We start from the raw sequence: 27,121 nt of genomic DNA on the forward strand, positions 1-27,121 counted from the left end.
CCAACCTTGGAAGGATCTATTTATTCCTATTCTCTGTTTTCTAATTGTTAACCAATTCTCACTCCACGCTGATGTATTGCCCCAGGTTATAGGGGTTCACCAGCCTTTGAATTGGACCTTATCAAGAGCATCCTGAAACTCCAAATAAACCACATCCACTAGACCCACATCCTTTCATTCAAAGGTAATTGCCCATTTAATTCCAACTGTGAGGCCGAGCTGTGCATAAATGTTCACACTGCCAAGTTTCCAGTGTCATACGTTGCAAGTCTCCAGTCAGCTGTGAGATGCTCCGCAGTGGGGAGGTGGAGCTGCAGCTTTGCCGCGAACCTTCGGGTGGCGCGGCAGCGGGAGGTCGGTTCGCTGCCAGCCGCGGGTGGGCGCGTCATGTGCTCCCGCAACGCGCATGCGCACCGGTGGAGACCGGGAATGGTCGCCGGGAGTTGTAGTCTTTTAACTTCCCGCCCGTTTGTGGGAGGGGGGGGTTGGAAGCCGAAGCGAGAGCTTGCAGCGTCGTGAAATGCGTTCGACGCAAGGGCGGCGAGCTCATCGATGAAGAGAAGACGACGGGTAACGTCTGATAAAAGGCGGCGGAGAGGCCCGAGCGGCGGGGAAACCGACCGGACGGAGAAGGCGGGTTGCGCTAGCGACGCGATTGCGTCACGGGGGTCTAGCAGGACGGGCCGAGCGGCGCCGCGACGCGATTACGTCACGGGGGTCTAGCAGGACGGGCCGAGCGGCGCCGTGACGTCACGGCGGCTGGGCCGGCTGGCGAGAGGAAGCTGCAGATTAATGAATCGGGTCGGTGGCATCGTTCAGGTGGGCACCGTGTCTGCATTGGGTCGGGAAGGTGGAGGGGGGGGCATGCAAATGCAGTCTTCTTTGGTTTGCATGTTGGAGAGATGCAAGGCAGCAATGTATTTGCAGCGAAGCAATGACTGAGCTTGTATTTATATGTATTTCCCCCCCTGTTTTTTTCCCCCTGTCTCTCTCTTCCTGTTCTGCGGGGCTTGTATCACGTTAATGCAGGGTCAAGCAGAGACTGCAAGCTCGGGCCTGATCGGTCATCTCACCTGCATGTAGGGGGATGAGGATGACATAGCGCTTTATTCTTTGAATTCTCAGTGTGTGGTGTCTGTGTAAGAGGGAGACAGGTGTGTGGTTATCCCCCTGCCAGCGTTGTTTTGTTTTGTAGAAGGCTGGACTGCGAATGCAAGACGAGATACTGGTGCAGGTGCGATGCACAGGCAATGCTGATAACAGACGAGTTGTCCCTCAAAGCGTTGTGCAAAGCGGGCGTGCTGATGACTAAATGTTCATTTAATCGTAATTTTTTTTTCAAATTATGAAACCTTTTTCTTTAAGAATGGCTCGTTTCGCTCATTGTGCAGGAATGAATGCAATTTGGTCCTCTACTGTGGAGAGGCTTCAAGATGTCAATAATAAATGCCAGCGTAATGTTGATTTGCTCTTAGTATTTTTTTTGGATCCCCTGTATCATAGTTCATTCCCTACTACTTGACGCAAAAGGGATTTCTGTCCAGGATTCTTGCTCCTGAATCTTATTTAGTGATACTTGAAGAGCATTGGGGTTGTGCATAACGTAAAGGTTGCAACCCCCCCCCCCCCCCCACTTCCCCATCCTCCACTGCGTTTGAATTATCTACCAATATTAAAGCAAAATACTGCAGATGGTGCATATATGGAAATATTCAGCAGGGGTAGGTGGGTGAGTGTCTGTGGAGAGAGAGAGATACTGGATTAATGTTTTGGGTCAATGACCTTTCATTTCTCACAAGACGCAGTTCTGATCAAAGGTCAAAACTAAAATACTGTGGATGTAGAAAATCTGAAATAAAAACAGAAAACACATTTTATATAATCAGCAAGTCTGCAGTTCTGCTAAAGAATCGGTGACCTGAAAAATTAATGCTTTTCTCTCTACGTATGCTGACTACTTCCAACAATTTTACTTCCAATAATTGAGGAATGACCACTTGGCCAAGGTCCAAGGGGCTATCAGTGATGGTGAAGTCCAAATCCAGTATAATCTTTGTAGGGAGGAGAAAGAAAAGCGAAGGGGAGACAACAGGTTAGCAAAATTACCACAGAAATGTGAAGAGCAGTATATTGTGTTGTAATGTTTAAACTTGCACTGGTTGACTGGAATTTGGGTTCAAGCTCTGTCTTCATTGATTAGGTTTAAAGTCTTTTCTCTTGAACTGTGAATTATGTATCCTTAACATGGTGGTCAAGTGCCCACACAACAATACAGTTGCCAGCCTCACTTGGTAATTGGTTTATTATTGTCACATATACCGAGATACAGTGAAAAACTTTGTTTTGCATGCCATCCATAGAGAGTAAGTACATCGAGGTAGTACAAAGGGAAAAGCAATAACAGAATGCAGAATATAGTGTTACAGAGAAAGAGCAGTGCAGGTGGTACAGACATAAGGTGCAAGGGCCATGACAAGGTCAAGAGTTTGTGAGATCAAGAGTTCATCTTTATAAGAGTGTTAGTAATTCTTAGTCCGAGAATTTAGATTTAAAAGAATAGGATGATTTTAGATATAATGAATAGATCTGCTGAGAACCACTTGCAGAGTCACCATGCTCCAGCACCACTTGAATAGATGCTAATAATTGGTGTGGGTGATTGGTGCAGAACATGATGCTTGTTAGAAAACTTCACTGTTGATCTAATCCATGTTGTGCCCATCTTTGTGCGCTTTTGATCAAAAATGGGATTTTTTTTGTTGTTTGTTTGCTATTTGCATCTCTGAACATGTTGCTATCGTGCAATTTCATGGTTGCTAATCGCCCTTTGATCTCCTGCCGGTGACCATTCCTGCAAGTCATGAAGAATGTCAGCAAGATTCCTTACCAGGAGGATCACAAAGTCTAGTTTTGTCTTCTCTTGCCATCCTCCTATGTATTTCTTTCAGGAAAGGTAGAAACAGGTTAATGGAAGAGATAGAATGTAATAATGCAATATTGTCAGGTGTTGGGTTAAACAAAATTATACATTATAGAAGGAAGTGAAAGATTCAAAGTTTTTAGATTTTGAGAAAGAATGTTTTAAGTTGCAGTGTCCCAGCTATGTTGAAGGGCACTATTAGAATTTTTCGTGTGTTTTGACTCCTGCATTTATCAGAACTGTGTTCTTATTGACAATTGTTTCAGCCAATTGACAGCTGAATCAGGACTCATAGCAAACAGTTGATTGTACTGCAATTAAAGCCAATTTACTCAGGAGTCTTTAAAAACTGAAGGAAACAGACTGAAGACAAGACAGAAACAACAGCACTCTCTGTCAGTAAAAGTAGCCTGACTTCTGCAGAAAATGCAGTGAGTGGAGGATAATTACATACTGTTTATTTTACGTAAAATCATCTACATTCTAGGTTGTCACTTGGCTCGGTTAATGGGGGAAATATATAATCATCTGTCCTCTGGCGAGGAATAACATTGACACCAAATGCAGCTAAATTAAAATGAACAAGAAAGGGTATTCTGAGTTGTCGTCTTCCATTTATTTTTTTACCATTTATCCATTTTGTTTTCAGGGATAGCCCTCTGTCCAACATCCTTAACAAACCACTGTATTATCCTTAGCTAAATAGATACAGATTTCACCTTTTCATCCCTAAGTCAGAAGTTTATGTGTTCAAGTCCTATTCCAGAAGGCTTGGAGCAAAAATGTGGGCAAGTATCACGTGAGGGGCAGCTGCACTGTCGAGGTGCTGTCTTTCTGATGAGAATTTAAAGCAAGGTCCTGTCCTACATGTAAAAGATTGTCTGGCATATTTTGAACAAGAACTGGGAATATTCTCTCTTGTCCTTGCAGTATTTACCTTTCAAGCAGCAGATGAACGGGTTTTTATATGATTGCTATTTGTGGGGCCTTGCTGTGAGGAATTGACTGATGTATATCCAAACTTCTCTACGTTGGTTGTAAACAAGATCATGGCTCCAGAGGTTATGAGCAACGCCATGTAAATGTCCGTTTTTCCCATTTATTTTGTAATTGACAACTTTCCATGTGAGAAGCTGTGTGTACAAGTTTTCACAAAGACTTGTTAATAATCTTCCCTTAAAATACTTATAAGGAAAAGTTGGACAAACTTGGGTTGTTCTCCCTAGAGCGTTGTAGGCAGAGGGGAGACCTGATAGATTTTTTAAATTATGAGAGGCATAGGTAGGGTAGGCAGTCAGAATATTTTCCAAAGGTAGAAATGTCAAACACTGGGGGACATGCTTTAACCTTCAAAGGGAGGAAGTTTAAAGATGCTGTGAGGGGCAAGTTTTTTATGCAGAGAGTGGTAGGTGCCTGGAATGGGTTACCAGGGGTAGTAGTGGAAGCAGGCAGTTTCGCAGAGTTTAAGAGGCTTTCAGATAGACACATGAATATGAAGGGAATGGGGAGATATGGATGATGCACAGGAGAAGGACATTTAGTATAAATTGGCATCAAAATCAGCACAACATCATGAGCCGAATGGCCTGTCCCATACTTTTCTGTTCTATGTACTTAATTTTCCATTGTTTGCTCTAACTCCGTTGACATTGCATCAACTATTCTGATGCATTTTTATTTTTGTCTCGGAATCAAGAATGCATCTGTAGTTTTTAATTCATTTTCCAGGGTGCAGTTGTCACTGGAAGCATTTCTTGCCCGTCTGTAATTGCCATTGAGAAGGTGGTGGTGAGCTGCTGCTGCCTTGACCTGCTGCAGTCCCTTTGGTGAAAGTGCTCCCGCGATGCTGTCGGTTTGGGGAGTTCCAGGATTTAGACCCAGTGACAATGAAGGAACGGCAATGTATTTCTCATTCGGGATGGTTTGTGACTTTGAGGGAAGCATGCAAGTAGTGGTTTTCCAGTTTGCGTCCTGCCCTCATCCTTGTACGTAATGCAGGTTATGGGTCTGGAGAGTGGATTATGTAATCTAGAGCTTGCTTAGAGCTTGTTTTATTGGTATTTTTAAAATCTGCTTTACCAAAGTGTACCACTTCTGCAAATTATGTGTATTTAGCCATCAAAAGCAGTGTTCATCGTTCAGGGGGATAATCATAAGATACTTGTATTCACAGGACTTAGTAAGTATTCTTTTGAACCAGTGATGCTCAGTGACCTTCAGACTATCTTTATTTGTTCTCATAAGGGGTTATTTACTAGTCAGCATTCTGTATCTTGCAGAGTTTAAAGATGAGGTATCTTTTGTTTTTTTGATCTTTGCAGGCTACATGCTGCTAGCATAAGTACTGGGTACTGCTTGACAAATCCGAGCAGCCTATCCTCAATCACTTCCAGTGAGACAATTTAATTGATGTTTTATTTTGCACAAGCAGTCAGTGTTATGAGTGTCATCCTGTTGTTAAATAGCATGTTGTGAAGGCTTCCATTGTATTTAAATCATATTTAGCAAATACCCTGTGAGAGGTGGAAAGAGATGTGCTTCATTTTCTGAGGGTGAGTGGTTCCCAATCAAGTTCCCAAATCAGAGTTTTCTGGCAGGCGTTCCGGCATTTCTTGTCAGGACATCCCCACTGTTGCCCCGTGAGCAAGCAATGTGCTTGTGCTTTTGTGAAAGACGGAAAACACTCAATCACGTCGGTCAACATCTGTGGAGCAAACAGATGAGTGAATAGGAATGGAAGAATTGAAGCAGGATTTGGCCGTCAAGCTCCTTGAGCCTGTTCCACTGTTCAGTGAGGTCAGGGCTGATCCTGTGCCTTGTGCCATGAAGTTCATAGCCAAAACTCATTGTCAGAAGCAGGAGAAATTACATATGAACAGTAAGCAATTTTTAGAGAGGAACATAGCAAGGAGGGGCATGGGAAAGGAGGAGGAGTAACATGGGTATACTAAACATGAAATGGAAGAAAAAAATGGAATGCCCTATAAAATGTTTAGATGGAAAACGGGAAATAATTCAGTGGCTGAAGGAATATTTACACTGGATAATTAAAAAAAATTATGGATGGATTTAAAATATGAACCAAACCTGTTCATGCATCCAATTTCCAACAGGTACCTTGGTTTCCAAACTGGATGGAGATCCTGCAATTTTTTTCTCCCTCCATAGCCAAAACAAGATCGGCTAATTCAGTGAAGCTCAGTAACTGGATAAATAATAGCTAGAATTACATGGAACCCACTGTGCTGAAATAGACTGTTGGGCCCAAATGGATCATCCTGAAGTTTATTCTCCTCACAAGTCTCCTTCCACTCTAGTTATCTCATGCTGCACTTTCCCCACATCACTGTAATCCCCTCTCTCTCAAATATGATTATTTTGTAAGCCTCTCTAAACAGTTGCATTCTGAGTATTCTGTTCTATAGAGAATATCTGAATTAACCCAGTAAGTGTATGATTATCTCAGGTTCATAACGTAAAGAATAACGTATCTTGTTACTGATGTAACATTAATAATTTCCAACTGATGTTCATGGAATAGATGAAACAAAATGGACTTTCTGACTCCCCAAGTTCTGTCTATTGCTTGAGGTGCAAGTCAAGGTTATGAGTGTAGATTAAACAACACTAAAGAAGCTCAAGGCTACCCATGATAAAACAGCTGTCATGATTGGAACCCCAGCATGGCCTTAATACTATTCAGAAGCCTGCAAAGGTTTGGGACTGTCACTGCAACAAGAATCTACTCCCAAGTCGTACACTGTCCCAACTAGTGATAGTCCAGTGTGGAGACAAGAGAGACTGCAGATGCTGGAAATCTGGAACAACAAACACAAAATGCTGGAGGAACTTAGTGGGCCAGGCAGCATCAATGGAGGGAAATGAACAGTCGATGTTTCGGGTCAAGATCCACATTGAAAAGCAAGAAACTGCAAGTGCTAGAGATGCTCAGCGCATCAGTCAGCACGTGTAGAGGGAGAAACAGATTTCAGAATCAGGTTTATTATCACTGACATATGTCATGAAATTTGTTGTTTTGCACCAGCAGTACAGTGCAAGACATAAAAATGACTATAAGTTACAAAAATAAATAAATAGTGCAAAAGAGGAATAACGAGTTAGTGTTCAAGGGTTCATGGACCGTTCAGAAATCTGATGGTGGAGGGGAAGAAGCTGCTCCTAAAACATTGAGTGTGGTTCTTCAGGCCCCTGTACCTGCTCCCTAATGGCAGTAACGCAAAGAGGGCATGTCCCAGATGGTGAGGGTCCTTAACGATGGCTGTCGCCTTCTTGAGGCACCACCTTTTGAAGATGTCCTCAATGGCGGGGAGGGTTGTGCCCGTGATGGAACTGGCTGATTCTACAACCATCTGCAGCTTCTTTCAATCCTGCACATTCAATCCGTACCAGGCAGTGATGCAACCAGTCAAAATGCTCTCCACTGCACATCTGTAGAAATCTGCTAGAGTCTTTGGTGATGTACCGAATCTCCTCAAACTCCTAATGGAGTAGAGCCACTGGTGTGCCTTCTTCATGATTGCATCAATGTGTTGGGCCCAGGATATATCCTCTGAGATGTTAATGCCCAGGAACTTGAAGCTGCTCACCCTTGCCAACGTTGACCCCTCAATGAGGACTGGTGTGTGTTCTCCCGACTTCCCCTTCCTGATGACCACAATCAGTTCCTTGCTGACGTTGACGGTGAGGTTGTTGTTGCAACGCCACTCAACCAGCTGATCTATCTTGCTCCTGTATGCTTCCTCATCGCCATCTGAGATCCTACCAACAATAGTGTGTCATCGGCGAATTTATAGATGGTGTTTGAGCTGTGCCAAACTACACAGTCATGAATGTAGAGAGAGTAGAGGAGTGGGCTAAGGAAGCATCCTTGAAGTGCACCTGGAGATGTTACTACCAATCTACACTGACTGTGGTCTTCCGATGAGGAAGTCGAGAATCCAGTTGCAGAGGGAGGTACAGAGGCCCAGATCTTGAAGCTTGTGTTGATTAGTACTGAGGGGATGATGGTGTTGAATCTAAGCTGTAGTCGATAAACAGAAGCCTGACGTATGTTTTGCTGTTGTCTAGGTGGTCCAAAGCCTAGTGGAGAGCCAGTGAGATTGCGTTCGCTGTAGACCTGTTGCGGCGGTGGGCAAATTGCAGCGGGTCCAGGTCCTTGCTCAGGCAGAAGTTAATTCTAGCCCTGACCAACCTCTCAAAGCACTTCATCACAGTAGATGTGAGTGCTACCGGACGATAGGCATTCAGGGAGCTCACCCTGCTCTTCTTGGGCATCGGTATGATTGATGCCCTTTTGAAGCAGGTGGGAACCTCCGACCACAGCAGTGAGAGGTTGAAGATGCCCTTGAACACTCCAGCCAGTTGGTCAGCACAGATTTTCAGTACCCTGCCAGATACACTGTCGGGGCCTGATGCCTTGCGAGGGTTCACCCTCTTGAAGGACGTTCTGACGTCGGCCTCTGGGACAGAGATCACAAGGTTGCCAGATGCTGTGGGGATTCGCACAGGTGTAGTGTTATTCTTCCTTTTAAAGTGTGCATAAAAACATATGTGTAGACAGTCATATGTAGATTTAATGTTTCAGGTCAGTGACCCTTCAGAACAGAAAGGGAGACAGTCATGTGTAAATTCAACCCAGTAAATATTGGCCATTGGTTATGGAAATGGAACCATTGCCTATAATGCTGCTGACTTGCTAAGCATTCCAGTGGTTTCTGTTTTAACACTGTACATCCAACAATCGGTTCACACCTCAGGAACAGAAATGAGAAAGTGGTTGGTGTAAATCAATATGTACAAACAGAGTTTATTTTTTCCAAACCAATTAAAAATAAATAGTGGGTCTTTTTATGATGTGGACTAGGTCTTCGAAAAGTAGTCCAAAATCAAAATACTGCAGATGCTGGAAAACTGAAATATAAACTGGAAATGCTCAGCAGGTCAGGCAGCATCTTTTGAGAGAGAAACAGAATTAACACTTCAGGCCTTGACCTCGCGTCGGAACTGGTCGAAGTGAAAAATGGAATGGATTTTATGTTGCAGAGAACTGGTGAGGGACAGAGGACAAAGGGGGTGATTTACAGGGTGGAGATCAGCAGATGTTGAATGTTACCATTGGAAATAGTAGTCAAGCTATATTTGAAGGACAATAGGAAATGAGTGCCATTTGAAATACCCTTGCTATTTCACTGTAGCCCTGCAAACTGTTCCTCTTCAATTCCCTGTAGAAAGCACTATTGAATCTGCTCCCTCTTCCCTTTCAAGGTACATTCCAGATTTCAACAACAACTTGAATTTATAGAAAAAATTCCTCCTATCTGTTTTTCCCACCAGTTTCTTTGGCTCTGTGTACTCTGGTTACCAATCTCAATTAAATATTGTGTTGAATCTTCTCTGATGTAAAAAAAGAAACAAAATCCCTTTTCTTTAAACTGAAAGTCATGGCCACAGGTTTAGAGCAGTAACTGATGACTGAGTAATTAATACTACAAAGCACTAATGAAGTGGCCATTTAATGCAAATAACTTGCATAGTCCAATAGTTGCTATCATTTTAAAAAAAATGTAACCAGCACACTGGGATGTGGGGGGGAAAAAAACAGTATACATCCCAATTTCACTCCACATTTGGAGTCCCCTTCCTTAGATAAAATCTGTAACACTGAAACAGACTGTGATGTTTATAATCTGCCTTAGCCTCCTCCCATTCCAGTTACCACTTTGTATCTTGCCCTTCCTTACCCTCCTCCCTTCCCCCTCAGCTGTGCATCAAGCTTCCCTGTCAACCCATCAGCCCGATCTGCATCAGCCACCCTGTAAAGTAGCATGTTCCATTTCTTACCACTGTGGAAAGAAATTTCTCCTAAATTCTTTACTTGGTCCGTTTCTTTATAATTCATGCAGGTATGGATGTGGCTGACAAGCCCAGTAGTTAATGTTCAACCTTAATTGCCCTTAGGAGGGTGATGGTCAGCTTGCTTCATAACCTCTGCAATCATTATGGTAAAAGTGTTTTTTTTAGTAAGGAGGCTTCAGGATTTTATCCCAGCGATGAAGGAAAAACAATGTTAGGAGATTGTGACTTGGAATCTGCGGGTAGAGGTGCTCCCGTCAATATGCTGCCCTTGTCCTTCTAGGTCACAAGTTTGAAAGGAACTGTCAATGAATGGCAAATTGTTGCATTGCATTTTGTCGATGGTGTTCACCGCAACCATAGTGCATAACTGGTGGGAGGAGTGGCTGTTCAGATTGGAGGTGAAGTGATCTGTTTTGACCTGGATGGAGCTGAGCTTCATGGGTGTTGATTGAGCTGTTAGTGACAAATTGGTATATGTATCTTATTTTCCAAAAGGGAGACAGGAAACTTCAGGCTATTTAGCTTAATGTCTGACAAGGGAAAATGTTAAAAGCTATCATTAAAGACAATATAGCAGGGTACTTGAAAAACATTCAAAATAATCAGGCAGAGTTGACATGGATTTGTGAGAAGGAAAACGCATGAAATGACGAATTTCATGGAGTTCTGTGAAGAGATATCTTGTGCTGTGGATAAAGAGGAACTGGTGGATGGATGTACCATACCTAAATTTTAAGAAGGCATTTGATAAGACACTTCATCAAAAGTTGTTGCGGAAAATAACCTTTACTCAACTGACAAGTGAAATGAGCTTGTTTCATGGGGAAAGGTTGGGCAGAATAGGCTTGTATCCACAGAGTTTAGGTGACTTGATTGAAACATATAAGATTCTGAGGGGTTTTGACAGGGTGGACGTAGAGAGGATATTTCCTCTAGTGTGAGAATATAGAACGTGGGGTCACTGTTTAAAATTAAGGGGACATCCATTTAAGAGAGGTGAGGCATTTTTATTCTCTCAGTGTCGTGAGTCTTTGAAACTATTGAGAGCTGAAGCAAAAGTATTTGAATATTTTTACGGAAATGATAGATTGACTCATGATAAGAAAAGGGATGAAAGGTTACTAGGGATAGGATCGAATATGGAGTTCAGGTTACAGTTGGTTTAGTGGCGCAAACTCAAGGGGCTTACTCCTGCTCCTAATTCATATGTTTATTCGGTGACACAAGAGATGGTAGATGCTGTAATCTGGAGCAAAAAACAAACTGCTAGAGGAACTCAGCGGGTCGAGCATATACGTTTATATGTCCACTTCACCTGCGTTCACTTGTAGCCTCTCTACATTAACCCCTTCCTGATTTAAAAGTTCGCATTTTTTTTACAGCATGGTAACAGGCCCTTCCAGCCCAACGAGTCTGCGCCGCCCATTTTAAACCCAAATTAACCCACCCGTACGTCTTTGCAATGTGGGAGGAAACCCACGCAGACACGGGAGAACGTACAAACTCCTTACAGACAGCGACGGGAATCAAACCCCGATCGCTGGTGCTGTAACAGCGTCGAGCTAACCGCTACGCTACCGTGCCGCCTACTCTATACAAGGCATCTTTGTCGTTCTATTTTAGAAATGATCTCTTTTGATGATTATTTCACTGGTATTTTGTTGTCTCATCAAAGTGTAACATTTAGATGTTGAAATACAAATTGTACAAGAATATTCCTGAAAGAGTAATGATGTCTTTTTTTTAACTGAATCGTGTGAGGGTCTACTTATGGTTCATTGTGTTAACCTGTATACTAATGATCTTTCAAATTGCCCCCTTGTGTGTAATGGGAGTAATTTAAGTTGACAGTTTTTAGCTAGTTTCAAACAAGACCAAATGCATTTGTTAGTTGTTTACCTGCATACTATATTAGCCTACTCTGCATGCTTTCTTTTACTTCATTTTCAAGCTATAATAGTGATAAATTGTTTCAAAATACTGCTTCACAAATGGGCTTTTATTTCACTGGCATGTTCTGTTATTTATTGTCCAACGCTCAGCTCTCCATTTTTGAAAGATCACTCCTGGCGTTAACAATAAGTGCACTGTCAAAAGGTTGACTTAAAACAATGTTTAAATGCCAAAATTGTTTGTAATATTCTTTGAATCCAGTATATTACAGAACTAATGAGTATGTGCCTTGTCTCTGTGCTCTTGTTTGCAGGACCTGGGGCTCTTAGCAATGCTGATTTATAACCAGATGCTCTATAATACAACAATCTAAATCGAGGCTTGCTGGTTTCGTTCCTATGCAGCAAGAAGATCGTGGTTATGTGTATGTTCTGTGAGACAAGCAGACAGACTAAATGTTTCCTGGCTGCCAATACAGTGCTTGGGAGCCAAAATGCCATCTTTGCCTGTCAATTAGGCCACAGCTGCTTTTTTTCCACTTAAAAGATTACTAACACTGCATGGTGTGGGTGCCCGTGCAAAAGTCAAGGGCTGACAACGTTGCCTTGCTACACCGATCTAACACGAATCTTGTGAACATGTTCATTGAATGGTTAATAGACTGGGACCTGACACTGGACCGAATCAAAGGCTTGGTCCTGGCGAGCTTGCAAGCAGTGAGAGAGTGTGACGTAACAGCCGTGACCACCTTTGCCTGCATCTTAGGGCTTTTTGTGTGGTACTGCTACCACATAGGCAGTGAGCAGCCCCGCAGCCACACACCAGTGAATGCCATAATGCAGAGTGCTGACATAAACGGATTGCAAAATGGTTACACATGCTGCCAATCTGCTGATTGCATAAGGTGCACCCATAACGAGGGACGCAATCAGAAACTTTATCACAATCTGCAGGAATACGCCAAGCATTACTCGTGGTCAGGAATGGGACGGATCCATAAAGGAATCCGGGAGCAGAGCCGATATTTGAACACCAGACCTTCCATTCAGAAACCAGAAGTTTTCTTCCTGCCTGACTTGCCTACAACTCCGTATTTTTCACGAGACGCCCAGAAGCATGACGTAGAGTTGCTGGAGCGGAACTACCAAGCCATCCTGGCCGAATTTGAATTGATTTTCAAAGCATTCTCAAACTGCAACCTTCCACAGGGCTGGAAGGTTAATACCACCCCCAGAGGCGACTGGTTCACCTTCTATCTGGTTAACCAGGGCATCTGCCTTCCCAGTAATTGCAGAAGGTGCCCTCGGACGTACCGCTTACTAGGCAGTCTTCGCACTTTCATCAGTAACAATGTCTTTGGGAATGCCTGTTTCTCTGTATTGAGTCCAGAAACACTCATCACCGAACACTACGGACCCACAAACGTGCGGATCCGCTGCCACTTAGGTATGTGAGTACTTGATTTTTAACGTAATAGTTGCTTTGTGTGGTGGGAAGTACCGTGCCTGGTGTGGCTTTTCTTTTCTCTTCAGCACCTTTTTCAGTATCAAATGGGATGTCATGATAATGAAGACATAAGAGACTGCAGATGCTGGAATCTGGAGCAAAAAACAAATTGCTGGAGGGACTTAGTGGGTCAGGCAGCATTTGTAGAGAGAAGTGGGTGGTTGACATTTTGGGTCAAGATCTTCATCTGGATTGAAAGATAGAGGGTCTCTTAAAATAGAGGGTCCCAGATGAAGGGTCTCTTAAAATGTCAACACTCTCTCTGATCACTTTGCACTAAGATGGACTTTGTCGTCTTTTTAGAAACAGAAAAACTACGGCACAATTCAGGCCCTTCGGTCCTTGAGGTGTTGTTCTAATTGTATTTTTTTTCTTGTAAAAATTGTGTATAATTTATGTTTAATTTATGTTTTTTTTTCTTGTGAATGCTGCTTATGTGATGCTTTGTGCCTGTGATGCTGCTGCAAGTTTTTCATTGCACCCGTGCATACGGGTGCTTGTGCATGTGACAATAAATTTGACTTTGACTATTTCCATCCATAGATGCTGCCTGACCCGCCGAGTTTCTCCAGCATCTTGTGTTTGGTGTCATGATAATAATCCAACCTTGGGCAGCATTGATTTGAGTAATTTATTGCAATCACGTGCAGACCAACATTAAATTGGGCCATTCCTGTGTTCTCTTTATTTTGTATTTCATCTTCATTAAGGTGAGGGATGCTGGTTTTTTGTAACTTCAAGCATCAAGTCACTTTGCAGTCAGGTATTACTGTGATATGCAGAGTAAAACTGTCTCTTCTCCAGCAATATCCCCCAATCACAAGTGCATTTAGCATTTGTAACATGGAAACAAACACTTTGGGCCAACCTGTCAATCCAAATGATTATTTCCTCAATGAGCAGTATTCCTGATGCCACGTGTTCCCATATCCCTTTACACAAGTTGCTGAAAATGGATGTAATGTGTTTATATATTGAAGGGATGTGGGCTTTACAAGCTGAGCTAGCATTTAATTGCTCATCCGTAGTTGCCCTTGAGAAGGTGGTGGTGGACTGCCTTCTTGAACTGTTGCAGTCCTTGAGGTGTTGGTCCACTCACAATGCAGTTAGGGAGAGAGTTCCAGGATTTTGACCCAGCAATGGTGAAGGGACAGCGATATATTTCCAAATTGGGATGGTGTGTGGCTTGGAGGGCAACCTTCAGGTGATGGGTGTTCCCATGCTTTTGCTGCCCTTGTTCTAGCTTGTTCAGGTTGTGGGTTTGGAAGGTGCTGTCTAAGGAGTCTTAGTGAGTTGCTGCAGGGCGTTTTGTAGATGGTACAAACTTCTGTGCCTTAAGAACACTTCTGTTGCAATTCCTGATGCTGTAGACCACAACCTCACAATCTTCTGAGTTTAAAAAAAATTAAATCCCTCCTCTGCTTGCACCTCTTGCATTTGATCTTGCATCTGTCCCCCTACCACTGCAAGTAATCTGTTTGAACCAACTTTGTCCCAGGACATTACAGGATAGTAACAAGGGTCATGGAAATAGGATAACTTTGAACATGACTGTTTGCCTGTATGATGGCTAAATGTTGCAAAGAATTGGTTGGGCCAAATGGCCTGATTCATTATTATAATTATGGTTTTTTTGTAAGTACCACAGTCATGAGCACTTCCTTATACATCTATGTGCTACTTTTCCATTTGAATCATGCTGCCATTGCGATTGAGATTATTTGCGTACCTGTATGTCCTTAGTGAAGTTTCCCAAAAAGTTATTTTTTACTTATGGTTTTTAGGGGCTGCCAACAGCCAAGTGCCCTGCTTTGAGGCTTCCACTTAAACTGCACTGAATTAACTGTGAAGATGACAATTGTCTGGTGCTAACAGTCGTTCCAATATTCCCTCCATATTTTCATTTGGGTTCCTGTCCTGCATTTGATGTTTACCCCATAGCGACATCGTAGAACTCATTTGGGGAAAGGTTAATCCTCGAGTACACCAAAGCTTCAGTACCATTATAACTAGTTATCATTTTGCAGTGAATATTTTGACTGTTTTGGATGAGCAGTGTTCTAAAGGCTCTAATGGCCAGTTTTTTTTTGTGTGTAGTAGCAGCAATAGTTGAATGGGGAGCATTGGCTGAAACCTTTTATTTTCCCTCCATCATCTGTGGTGTGTTTAGTCTCTAAGTCAGGCACTTGTGTGTTCCAATCCACTTCTGAGACTTGAGCACACATTCTTGGCTGATGCTTTGGGACGGTGTCATGGCCAGTAATTATCCTTTCATCTGCTTGTCACAACTTTCTGGTTGTGAGAACTTGCTGCTACTATATATTTTTGCAGTAATCTCCCCTCAACAAAAAAGGTTAATTGAGTTTGGGAGGTCTGGAGGTCATAAAAAGAATTGTAATAATGCAACTCTGGTCTTCCTGTGAATAAAGTGATGGAGCAATTCACCAGGGATCACAATCTAGTGCAGGTATTGTGGAGTGCCTTGGATGCCACCTATTATAAAGATACATAACCACTTGCATGTAGGTGGGCTTTGTTTCTTGTTTAGTTGTTGTATGGTTACATCTGTGCTGAAAGATTAATGTTCATGATGTAATTGTCACTGGTTTACTGAGTAATAGTCTAGGAAGTGACTACCAAACAGTTATACCATCAGTAGATACATTCAAAAGTGATCGCTGGCATCTCATTTAATGGTTGACATGGCAGCAAATTTTGAGAGGTTTGTCATAGGAACAAGAGGCTGAGGAGTTCAGTAGGTGTTTTCACTCTACTTGATGGCTCACTGAGTTAATGTATTATACAGTGATCTGTTAAATAATAGAAATCAGGTGCTTAATTGACACTTCATCCACAACCCTCAACATTAACCCTTTCCACCACCCACACCATCGCTGCAGCATCTATCGAGTATACTGCAGTTGTGAAGGTTTTTCAATAGCCACTCCCATGTAGAAAAGCGAGGGCAGTAGATACAGGGGAATAAACCTGTTCATTCCCCAACCCCTCCTGCTCTTCCCACACATGCACATGCACCATGCCTTTCCTTCTTTGTCACTGCATTCAATTGCTAGAATTCCCCCATTCAACAGTACCTTGGCAGTGCTTAATTCCCCCATTCAACGGTACCTTGGCAGTGCTTTCACTACATGAACTGCAACAGTTCTACGTTATTCATCATCATCATCTCAAGGGCAACCAGGGATAGACAATTGCAACAACACTACATTCTTTGATTTTAATTTTTAAGAAGTATTCACGTTAGGCTGAAGATGGGCAAAATTGGCCAATATCAATTCTGGAAATGACATTTATGATATCAGATGAGTACAAGGCTGGATTTAGCTCCAAGCCCATATTTGAAAAAACTGATAAAAAGTCTGAAGTATGTGGGTGAAATAGCAAAAGGCATTCCTATGATACAATTCAGCACTTGAGATGGTGGATATTGGCTAAAATGTGTTACTTGTTTACCTGGCAGCAATCCTATCATTGTTGCAGTGAGGCACAAGGGAAGAGAGCACTGCAGCCAGACCTGGTGAAAATGCTGCTCACATAATGAACCTGCAGCAGTCCAAACCTGTCCCTTCCTACTCTGAGCTGCCTTCAGGAAGCGCATCCTGCAGTAACAGCTGTCTTCTTCACTTACACCAATGTGAGATGATCTGAAGCTGGGACCTGCATCCAGAGGAGTCAGTGGGAGACCAATGTGCTCACCCTGCCAAGCCCCAGTTGAGCTTTCCCAGGAGACCAGTCATTTCTGTTTTGACATGATATTTTCATTACTCCTGTCCTCTCCACAGTACTTTATTGCTGCAGGATTTTAATTTTAAATTTTATTGCTACATAGTTGGAGATCTTCTTGGTAACCCAAAGTTGACATAGGACGAGAAAGAGGCTAGGCTTCAATCCCACTTGCAGTCAGGTATTCAACTGATATTTGTCTATATTTCCACCTGCCTTACAACCTGCTTTTGGTGGAGTTCCCACAGACTCTAACAAAGTTGTTAAACTGGCCCCTATGTTTTGCAGTAGTGTTGTGATGGCTCTAATTCTTGCATGCCATACTTGTAACATGAATGTGATGCATGATTGCTCCAAGAATATTTCTTTCAAGGGGATTTGCTGTTAACTATGTATAAAAAAAACATTGATTATTTAGCCCCTTGAGCCTCTTCTGCCAGTCGGATCGTAGCCAATTTTGCCTCCTTTCCATTTTCCAGCATTTGCTATTTATCCCATGACACCTTTACCAGCAAACATCTCCATTGTGTGCAGTTCTGGTTACCACATTACAGGAAGGATGGGAAGGCTTTGGAGAGAGTGCAGAAGAGGTTCTCCAGGATGTTGCCTGGATTAGTGTATTTGCTATAAGGAGACGTTGGACAAGCTTGGACTGTTTTCTCTGGAGGATCAGAGGCTGAGGGGTGACCTATTTCAAGTATATAAAATAGGGTAGACAGTCACTCTTTTTCCCAGGGTAGAAATGTCAAATACCAGAGAGAATAGATTCAAGGTGAGAGGAGGAAAATGTAAAGGAAATTTATGAGGCAAGTTTTTTTTTACACAGAGAGCGGTAGATACCTGGAACACATTGCCCAGGGAGGTAATGGGAAACAGATATAATAGCATTGTTTAGAAGCATTTAGACAGGCACATGAAACAGGCAGGGAATAGATATAGACTATGTGGCAGGACAGATGGGATTAGCTTAATTTGGCACAGACGTGGTGGGCAGAAGGGTCTGTTCCTACACTGTACTGTGTTTCATGTTCTATGATCTCGCTACGAAAATTCATCTGATCCAGGATCAACAGTCTTAAAAAGTAGAGAGTTCAAAATCCACAGTGTTCAAGATGGGCGGACAAACCAGACAATTCCAGATAAGTGAATGTCAGAAGTACTAAGTTAAACCAAGGGCTAGCTTTAAAAAAAAAATGAAGCAGGGTCCACTTTGGGCAAAATATTGAAGAAAGTTTCAAACGGCTGGTTTTCATGTGTGGGTTCTCGTGGTGAATATTGGCAGACAGCTTCACTAATGCAGGCATCGTAGCTGAGGCCAATTCTTTCCTCAACAGATGCCCCTGTGTGCATTTTACATTAGACACCCATCAAAAGTTTTTCACTTCATCTCTTCCCTCAAGCAATCTGAGGGAGTGGGCACTGAGGGAGAAATAAAACTGGTAGTCATTCAACCCAACTGTCATCTGCAGTGTTTCTGACTGAAACTGTTAATTAGTGTTCAGCTGTTGGCAGTTTGGGAATAAGTCCCTCAATACAAGGAACCAGCTAGATTGTTCATTTTGTGTCAAACTTTTAGCCAGAGGAAACCTTCCCTTTTCCATATATAATGGATTTAAATACAGATCCATTAGCAAGAAGTCTAGTATTGAATGCAACCGTTCATCTGCATTCTTCAGGATCAGTCGTGTTATTCCACTTTGTGTATAAGCCTTCTGGCATCAGTGCTTTACCTTTGTAAAGTCTTTGCATTTATCCATACTTTTTTTTGATCTATTGATTGAGGCTTTGGTGACGTATAATTTTCCACTGTTGTGCTGGAATCAACCATTGGCTGATACTTGAAGCAATCCTTCTGAATTACTAGATGGGAAAGTAATTGTGAATCATTGAATGAGCTTCACAATTAAGAAGTTGTAATTTAAATGTGCAACGATGAAAAGGCTGGTGGTCCAGCACATTAAGTGTGGCTTATCCTATATTGGTCTACACACTGTCCATCTAATATTGTGAGGGAATGAAACCCCTACCTTCACAAAGATAATGGAGATGAGCAATACTGCAGCATCCATCCATCTTCACTATTCAGAACAAACATTTTGTCTTTCTGGGGACCAGCAATCACATTTCTAACTGATTATCCAGTTCTTTTGGGGGGGAAAAAAATTATTGTTATTTATAGAACAGAAGGAGGCCATTTTGTTCCTTTTATGCACCTCAGCCAAAAATGGACTTGGATTAATCCCACCTCTCAGTGCTTTCTCTGTAGCCCTGCAATTCATGATTCATCAGGTTCTCCTGTACTGTTTAAATATGGAGAGCGTTTCTACCTGCACCATATGTTGAATGAAATAATTTTTTCCCAGCTCCCCTTTAATCCTTCCACTAATTAAATTTTAGCTATGACTCCTTTTTTTACTGACTCCCATTCTTAAGAAAATAGATCCTTAATATTTATTCTGTCTAGGCCTCTCATAATTTTGTACATCTCATTTAAATCTCCCCACCAACTCCTTTGCTACAAAGCAAACAACCCCAGCCTACTCGGTCTCTTCTCAGCTTCAACAACATCCTCACAGTGAGTGTGGTGACCAGTACAGTGCACAGTATTCTATCTATTGTCTAACTAATTCTACCTACACTTCAAGCATTACCTTCCCACTCTTGGCTTTTTGTTGGTTGACACACAGAGTACAAGTTTCTGCCTTAACCTTCTTGTCCTGCTTTCTTCAGCGATTTAAGAAAATGCACTCCAGGATCCCTCCATTCCTCTGCACTTCCGAGTATCCCACCGTTTATCATGTATTCCTTTGTCTTGCTTGTTAAATCACTGAATGCATGACCTCACACTTCTATTTGCCACTTTTGTGCCTGCCGCACCACTTCATCGATGTCTTCCTATAGCCTAAATTCTTCCTCCTTTTGGTTAACTACACTGCTAATTTTAATATTGTGGCAAACTTCTTAATTCTAGCCTTGCATTTCAATTCAAAACATTCATATATGCTGCAAAAAGCAAGGGACCTAGTACTGAGTCCTTCTGAACCCCACTCCATACAACCTTCCAGTCAATAAAATTCCTGTTGACTATTATTCTTTGTTTTTCATCCCTGAGTCAATTTTTAATCCAATTTACTATTCTTCCTTGGCTTCTCTTGCCGGTTACTTCTTGATGTGTCTGGACAAGTGCCTTGCTAAGATTCCTGTATGCTACATTAAATGCACAACCTTCATCAAAACTCCTGTTTCTCCTTTCAACAAAAAATTAGATAGACCCAACCACCCCTTAAACAAATTCATACCAAGTATCCTTGATAAATCTATACCTTTCTAAATTCTAATAGTAGCTTTTATGATGTCCATGCTGATGTGAGGTAAAAGTGGGATGGGGAGAAGTATCTAGAGATGGGCAGTTCCCTGGAATTTCTGTAGTTCTCGATGGAAACCAAGTAGTGTGGTGTATGGCTAATGAGAGTTTCTGCAGAACTGCACTGAGAAATCAAGAGAGGCCTTTGGAAAATCTCCCTGCCTCAATACAGTATTTGGTCATACTTCAAACTGGAATTCAACCCAATGATTTGGCAGAGGAGTATAAAAACCTGAGGGCATAAATTTAAGATGAGGGACGGTTTAACAAGTTAAAATGGGGAGGTTTGGAGGAGTTCTGGGGACAGGGATAATTTTTTCACCCAGGGTTGGTGGGAGCCTAGGGCACACTGCCCTGCGGAGTGGGAGAGGCAGGTACTCTCACAACATTTAAGAATTATCTAAATCAGCATTTTAAAGTGCCAAGTTATGGAGGGCTGTGGACCTAAGTGATGGTAAATGGGATTCCTATAGATGGATACTTGATGGTTGGTGTGGACATAGTGGGCCAAAAGTCCTGCTGAATGACTCTTGGACTCTATTTTTTTAGAGTGTAATAGAATAAGATGGGCCGAAGATAGCTAATTGCATTTTCGCTTACTTGGCCCTGCTGTTCGTCTTAAATGTTAGGTGCTAAATATCACAGTTGACATTCTCTATTGGTGTGATGTTTTATAATGAAAGTGCTGATAATCCTACTGTTCTGCAAATAAGTAGTTTAGAAAGCAACATTCCAGTGCCATCGAGTAGTAACTTGTGATTTTATGCATGTCGAAGTCACAGATTATACATGGAAATGGGAGACCATTGAACCCATTGGCCCTGTGTCAGCAACACCAATCCAGTTGTCTTCACTTGCTTTTTTTCCCCATAATCCTGGAAATTATCCCTTAATCTTATATCCATTTATTTTGGAAAGTTATTGTTGCATCAACTTGCACCACCATATGAAGCATAGCTTTCTAGGTGATCATTTACTATATTACACTAAAACCTCAACACTGTCCCTCTTCCACCTCCTATCTTTATTGCCAAAAAAAGTCTACCATATGGCTGTTAGATCTCCTGAAAATAGCTTCCATCCACCAAAATCCCTCATAATTTAGAACATTTCCATTAAATCTCTCCTTAGTTTCTTTGCTCTAAGGAGAACAACTCTCAATGCCAGCTTCTCCAGTCTCTCCAGCCAACTGAAAGCCTCAGTTACGGTGCCTTTGTAGTGACACCGGTCTGTACCCACACCAGACTCTTGATATCCTTATTTAAAGTGTGTTACCTAGAATTAGGTATAATATTCTAAGTAAAGATAAAAATTGTCTTGTTACTGTCTGGTAAGTAAAATGCTGCTGATATTGGCCTCCCAGAATACGCATGCTGATGATTGGCCATTGCAAACTTAAAATGTTCAGTTATCTGAGCTACTTGCAACTTGGCTAGACAGTCCTCTGTTGTACTCAGCAGAAGGGAGAGCCAAGAAGCGCTCTGACTAAGATGATTTTCTGCCTGAAAATGCAAAAGAATTTATCTTTTAGGAACAGGAACATTGTTATTCACCCAGTCTAGCCTATTTAAGATTGTCTCTATGGAATGAGAAGTGAGTGGGAGTAACAGAATTTACCGTGAAATCTGCAAGGTTTATGAGTTTGACATGAAGCAAACCCAGTTTGTTGGCTTAGAATCCGTTATATCACCTTGTGTAAGGTTGGGAGAAGCACCCTTGGCAGTGAGATGTCAGCAGCCAATAAATACAGAGGTTCTGTAATATAGCTGCTAGTTTCTGCTAATGTTTTACCAGATATGCAGTGGCAAAAGGACATTAAAGATACATGGGACTACATAGTTCACTTGTGGGTGTGGTCACTGCAGAACTTGGGAGGACCTCTAGTACAGAACCCAAAGAATATTAATATCTGCTTTGGCATAAGTGACATTGTGTAGGCATTTTCATAACATCCCATTTGATAAGCTGTCTGACTGAGAATTCTGATCGTGGTACCAACATGAAAAAAAATTGTGGATGCTGGAAATCTGAGATAAAAACAAACAATACTGGAGGTACAGGACCTCCTTGGGTTACGAACACCCAAATTATGGACACCCCATACCTACAATCGAGTGTTTGGGAGACCAGCGGGATAGATGGGGATGGATTTGCCAGCTGCTGCGGGGCTGCAGGCATCTTGTGCTGGGTGCGAATGGGGCATTTCCGTATATCTTCTCTCCCCACCCACACCAAACCACTCCGAGCTGCCACATCCGGACTGGATGGAGCTGAGCAGACTTGCTCCCCCACTCACTGAGGCAGTGAGGCCGGCTGGCGGCCACTCTCCCCGAACCTGCTCGTTCTCCTGTCACCACTGTTTCTGTGATCCTCTCCTACACACTGTTTTTGTTCATTTCCAACTTATGGACTGTTCAGGTTATGAAGAGTTCTCAGGGACAGAACCCTGTTGTAACCTGGAGATTTCTTGATCTCAGAAGGTTAGGCAGGATCTGTAGAGAAATAGAAGAAAAACATTCAGGGACCTTTGGCGTTAACTTTCCATGGATGCTGCTGGTGTGCAGAGAATTAAAGCATTTCCTAGTTTTAAGTTTGATTACAGTGTTGAACATGTCACAGACCCAAACTCTCTGAAGAGCCTGTTGTATACTCAAGTACAGTGTTGGTTAGCAGATGGTACCAATCATCCTTATCGCATTTAAGATTATGTTTTGTTTTCCATTGGCAATGCTGTTCGGCTATGTTCTGTCTGAATGTTAATTGTAACCATAGCCTCCTTTGTTTTAGGTTTGAAGGTTCCTAGCAACTGTGAACTGGTGGTAGGCGGAGAGCCTCAGTGCTGGGCAGAAGGGCGGTGTTTGCTATTTGATGATTCCTTCCTTCACACAGCATTCCATGGAGGTAAGGCTATGGTTAAAGATCACAGCTTCTGTAACCTCTCGTGCTTAAGTTCTCATTCTCGTGTTCAAATCCCGCAAGGGTCTCTCTGGGGGCATTTGTGCTGCTGGCTGTAGCATGCCGGTTCCATGTTGGAGTGAGCCAGGGGTGGGGTTTGGTTTTGGCCTGGGTCTTATCCCACAGGGGCAATCTGTGCATAGAACCAGAGGACACAGCTGAGGTTTGAAATAAATATTTCCTATCTGTGGAGAAGGATGTTGTAATTAGAGATTTCAGGGAGGGCGATGGTGGAATTCTAGAACAAATTACGTTTAAAAGGAGGAGGTGTTAGATGTCTTAATGGGTTTAAAAGTGGAATTATCCCTCCTGGTCTGATGAAATGTATCCAAGGATTCTCTGAGAGGCAAGGGAAGAGATTGCTAGCATTCTAACAGAAATTTTCAAAGCTGCTCTGGTCACAGAGGAGGTGACAGATGTCTGGAGGACAACAAGTGTGGTACCTTTTATTCAAGAAGGGCAGAAGGTAATTACAGGTCGTGAATCGAATATCAGTGATCGTGAAATTATTGGAAAAAATTCTGAGGGACACTATTAATTTGCACTTGGAGATGGGAGGATTTTTCAGGGAATAGTCAGTATGGCTTTGTTAAGGGGAGATCCTGTCTAACTGATTTCATTGAATATTTTGAGGAGGTGACCAAGTGATGATGATGATGATAATGCTGTTCATATAAGTCTGTGGGTACTTCAGTGTAGCCTTTGATAAGGTCCCACATGGGAGCCTATTCTAAAAGATAAGAGCCCATGGGATTCAGGGCAATATCACAAATTGGATCAATAGCTTCAAAGTCAAATTCACATTTATTGTCATATGCACAGGTACAAGTGTACACAGGTGCAATGAAAAACTTACTTGCAGCAGCATCACAGGCACATAGCGTCATATAAGCAGCATTCACAAGAAAAACACAAATTAAACATAAATTATACAAGAAAACACAATTAGAACAAATCAAAGTCTGTTTTAGTGCAAAGTGGTCATAGTGTTGCTATACTGTAGTGATTAGGGTTGTGTTAGTTGGTTCAAGAACTGAATGGTTGAAGGGAAGTAGCTGTTCATGAATCTGGTGGTGTGGGACTTGATGATGAGATGCAGGTGTTTGAAAGTCTGTGACCAGTGGTACACTAGAGGGATTGGTGCTGTGACTCTCATTTGTCATATACATTAAAGATCGAGATGTGAATGTAGCAAGTTTGATTAGTCAGTTTGCAGAATACATGAAGATTGGTGCTGTTGTTGATAGGGGGTAGTTTTTGACTACAAAATTATTGATTAGTTGGTCAGGCCAAGTGGACAGAGCAATAGCAAATGTAATTTAATTCTGTTAAATGTGAGGTGATACATTTTGGGAAGGTTAACTAATCCTGACAACATTCCTTATGATTCCAGGTTCAGCTGAAGATGGTCCGCGGGTTGTCTTCATGATTGACTTGTGGCACCCGAACGTTGCAGCCACTGAGCGCCAAGCTCTAGACTTCATCTTTTCTCCGGCCCGCTGACTTCACTTGATCCTGTTTTATTCTTCCTCCTGAGTGGCAAACCTCGGAAGGAACGGAGCACTGGACGGAATGAGGGCTCTTGGATCATTAGACCTGCTGCCCCCTTCTCATTTCATCAGAAAGGAATCAGTGGGCAAAATAAGGAAAATATAAGCTTTATTTGCTGAAATTGCACGCAATGTCGTGTTAATGGTTAGATGAAGAAAAAAAAGTCCAAGATTGATTTATTTATGTATGCTTCGGATTTATTTTTTTAACGAAGTGGATCAGGCTCAACTTCCTTTCTTTCCACCAGTCAGTGGGGTAGGTTGTGCTGCCTATTTGATTTTTGTCACGCTGCATTGCAGCCAGTAGGACTGTTTTCCTTGAGCTGTGTACTTTTGATTTTAAACTGTCTCCTCTGTGAGAGCTAATCCAGGTTAGACACTGTGAAGGTTTTCTGGCCCAGTTTATCTGGTTGTCAGTATTCATTTTGGCAGGGGTGGGTGGGACTGGGTGGGTATAGAGTGGGAAAAACACAATAGCTGTCCAAGAATTTTCCAAAGAAATTCCTGGGATTGTGTGCCCATGTACAGGTGAGCGGAGTAGGATCCTAATTGAGCATGTTAAAAACTCCTGTGATTCGGAGTTTCTAGATCAGTTTGCGATTTCTCACAGACTGCTTACTGTCTCGCTTCTGTACCTCAGCAATTTTAATGTATTTTGCAGTGGAAAACATTTAAATTATAAAGGATTAGTTTTATATATAAAAAAAACATTGAATAGGTTAAAGGAAAATTACACACAAAACTCGCTCTTTTCTCATCAGGGAAGATGACAGATCAATAGGTCATACAGAGAGTGCTAGGTGTAAAGGAAGAGACATTAGAAAGTGTTGCTGTGATTATCACAATTATTTTTGAAATGCAAGTCCTTCATGAGAAAATCAGTACAATTCGTTGTTCCATTCATTGAATGGGAAGTTCTTTGATGCATCGGCCTTCCATACACAGTAACAGGAATGAACAAGAAGATATCATCATTAAGTTCCAATAGTTAAACAGGTTTACATTTATTTTTAATTCTTTAATCAATAAAAAAATTCACTTTCGTGAATCTGAAGAATACTCATTTTGGGTCATTATTTTTAATTTATCAATGTACTTTGGGATTGAAACAGTTATCCAGAATTATCTTTTTATTCCTTTGGCATCATCAAAGGAGCAGAATGGTTTGCAGAGTTGGAAGGTTATTTTTCCACTTTGTGCACAGTGCCTGAAGAACTTCAGTCTGTGATGAAGGGTGGTGCACCACAGTGTTAGCTGCAGGCTTTGTAATGTGCGGGAGCCCCATGCAAGAAAAGAAAGGAACTGCAGATTACTTCTCATCACCATCTCCATGTCTTAAATACTTAGCTTGAGCTTTGTCTATCCCAGTGAACTCTGAATAAGATTGTCCTATCAAAAGATGGTAAGGAGGTCAACCACTGTACTGAATTTTTGGCAGCTTTGAATGGTAGATTTGTGTTTGAATGAAACTGAAGTGAATGTGATTGGAACCTTAAACAGCTGCCTGATAAGGAGAAACTTTCTTCCAAATTCAGCTGTAACCAAGCCTAGGCTCTTTGTACCATGTGAACTTAACTTGTAGTGCTGCAGTTATCTACTTCGATTACAAATGTAGTAAAATATTACTTTTCTATTTGTGCCACCAGTGAATTAGCATTATGTGAACTTGCGTCTAAAAGGAATTAATGCAATGCCACAGAATTCAGTTTAACATCTATGCTCTTCATGATACAATGTGATGCTTGCCTACTACTGTGAGTCTGACATTTCCATTTGATGAACTATATTTTCATAAGTATGCTTACCTCTGCTGGCCTAGTCATTTTGGTTGCGCAATCTGGCCATAAGATTCCCCCAAACCTTGGGGTAAATGACTTCTATTGATGCACTTTACTATATATGATAGCTAATGTGTTGCATGTGTACACATGGAATTGTGCTGGTGCAAGATTTGAAGAAATAAACCACACATTAAGTTTTATTGCTGTGTTTTTTTGTTGATCAACATTTACCTTATTCATCCCAAAGTTAATACTCCTGCCTTACATTTATCAGAGGTGAAAGTTAAACTTGCTATGCAGTTTTGTGTTGGTCAGGAGAACATTCACTGTCATGCTTAATAATCTCTGAGCCACACAATTGAGAAATCCAAATGATTTTCATCTTTGGATTTATGACATTGTCATATTTCTGCAGTTGATTTATGTTCTGAGAACAGGCCCTTCAGCCCACAATGTTGTGCTGAATTCATTAAGCTAACGATGCCTAATCCCTTCTGCCTGCACATTGTCCATATCCCTCCATACTATGCAC

General features: G+C 41.9%; 1 protein-coding gene across 1 annotated transcript; it reads left to right on the forward strand.

The window, feature by feature from the left end:
- Positions 1 to 312: 312 nt before the first annotated feature.
- asphd2 (aspartate beta-hydroxylase domain containing 2) lies at positions 313 to 26,789 on the forward strand. Its single transcript, XM_052032142.1, has 4 exons — positions 313 to 819; positions 12,003 to 13,135; positions 23,091 to 23,204; positions 24,652 to 26,789. The coding sequence occupies exons 2-4, from the start codon at positions 12,250 to 12,252 to the stop codon at positions 24,759 to 24,761; spliced, it is 1,110 nt and encodes a 369-aa protein (XP_051888102.1). The 5' UTR covers positions 313 to 819; positions 12,003 to 12,249; the 3' UTR covers positions 24,762 to 26,789.
- The last annotated feature ends 332 nt before the right edge of the window (positions 26,790 to 27,121 follow it).

Source organism: Pristis pectinata, chromosome 17 (assembly GCF_009764475.1).
Source record: "Pristis pectinata isolate sPriPec2 chromosome 17, sPriPec2.1.pri, whole genome shotgun sequence".
NCBI lineage: Eukaryota > Metazoa > Chordata > Chondrichthyes > Rhinopristiformes > Pristidae > Pristis > Pristis pectinata.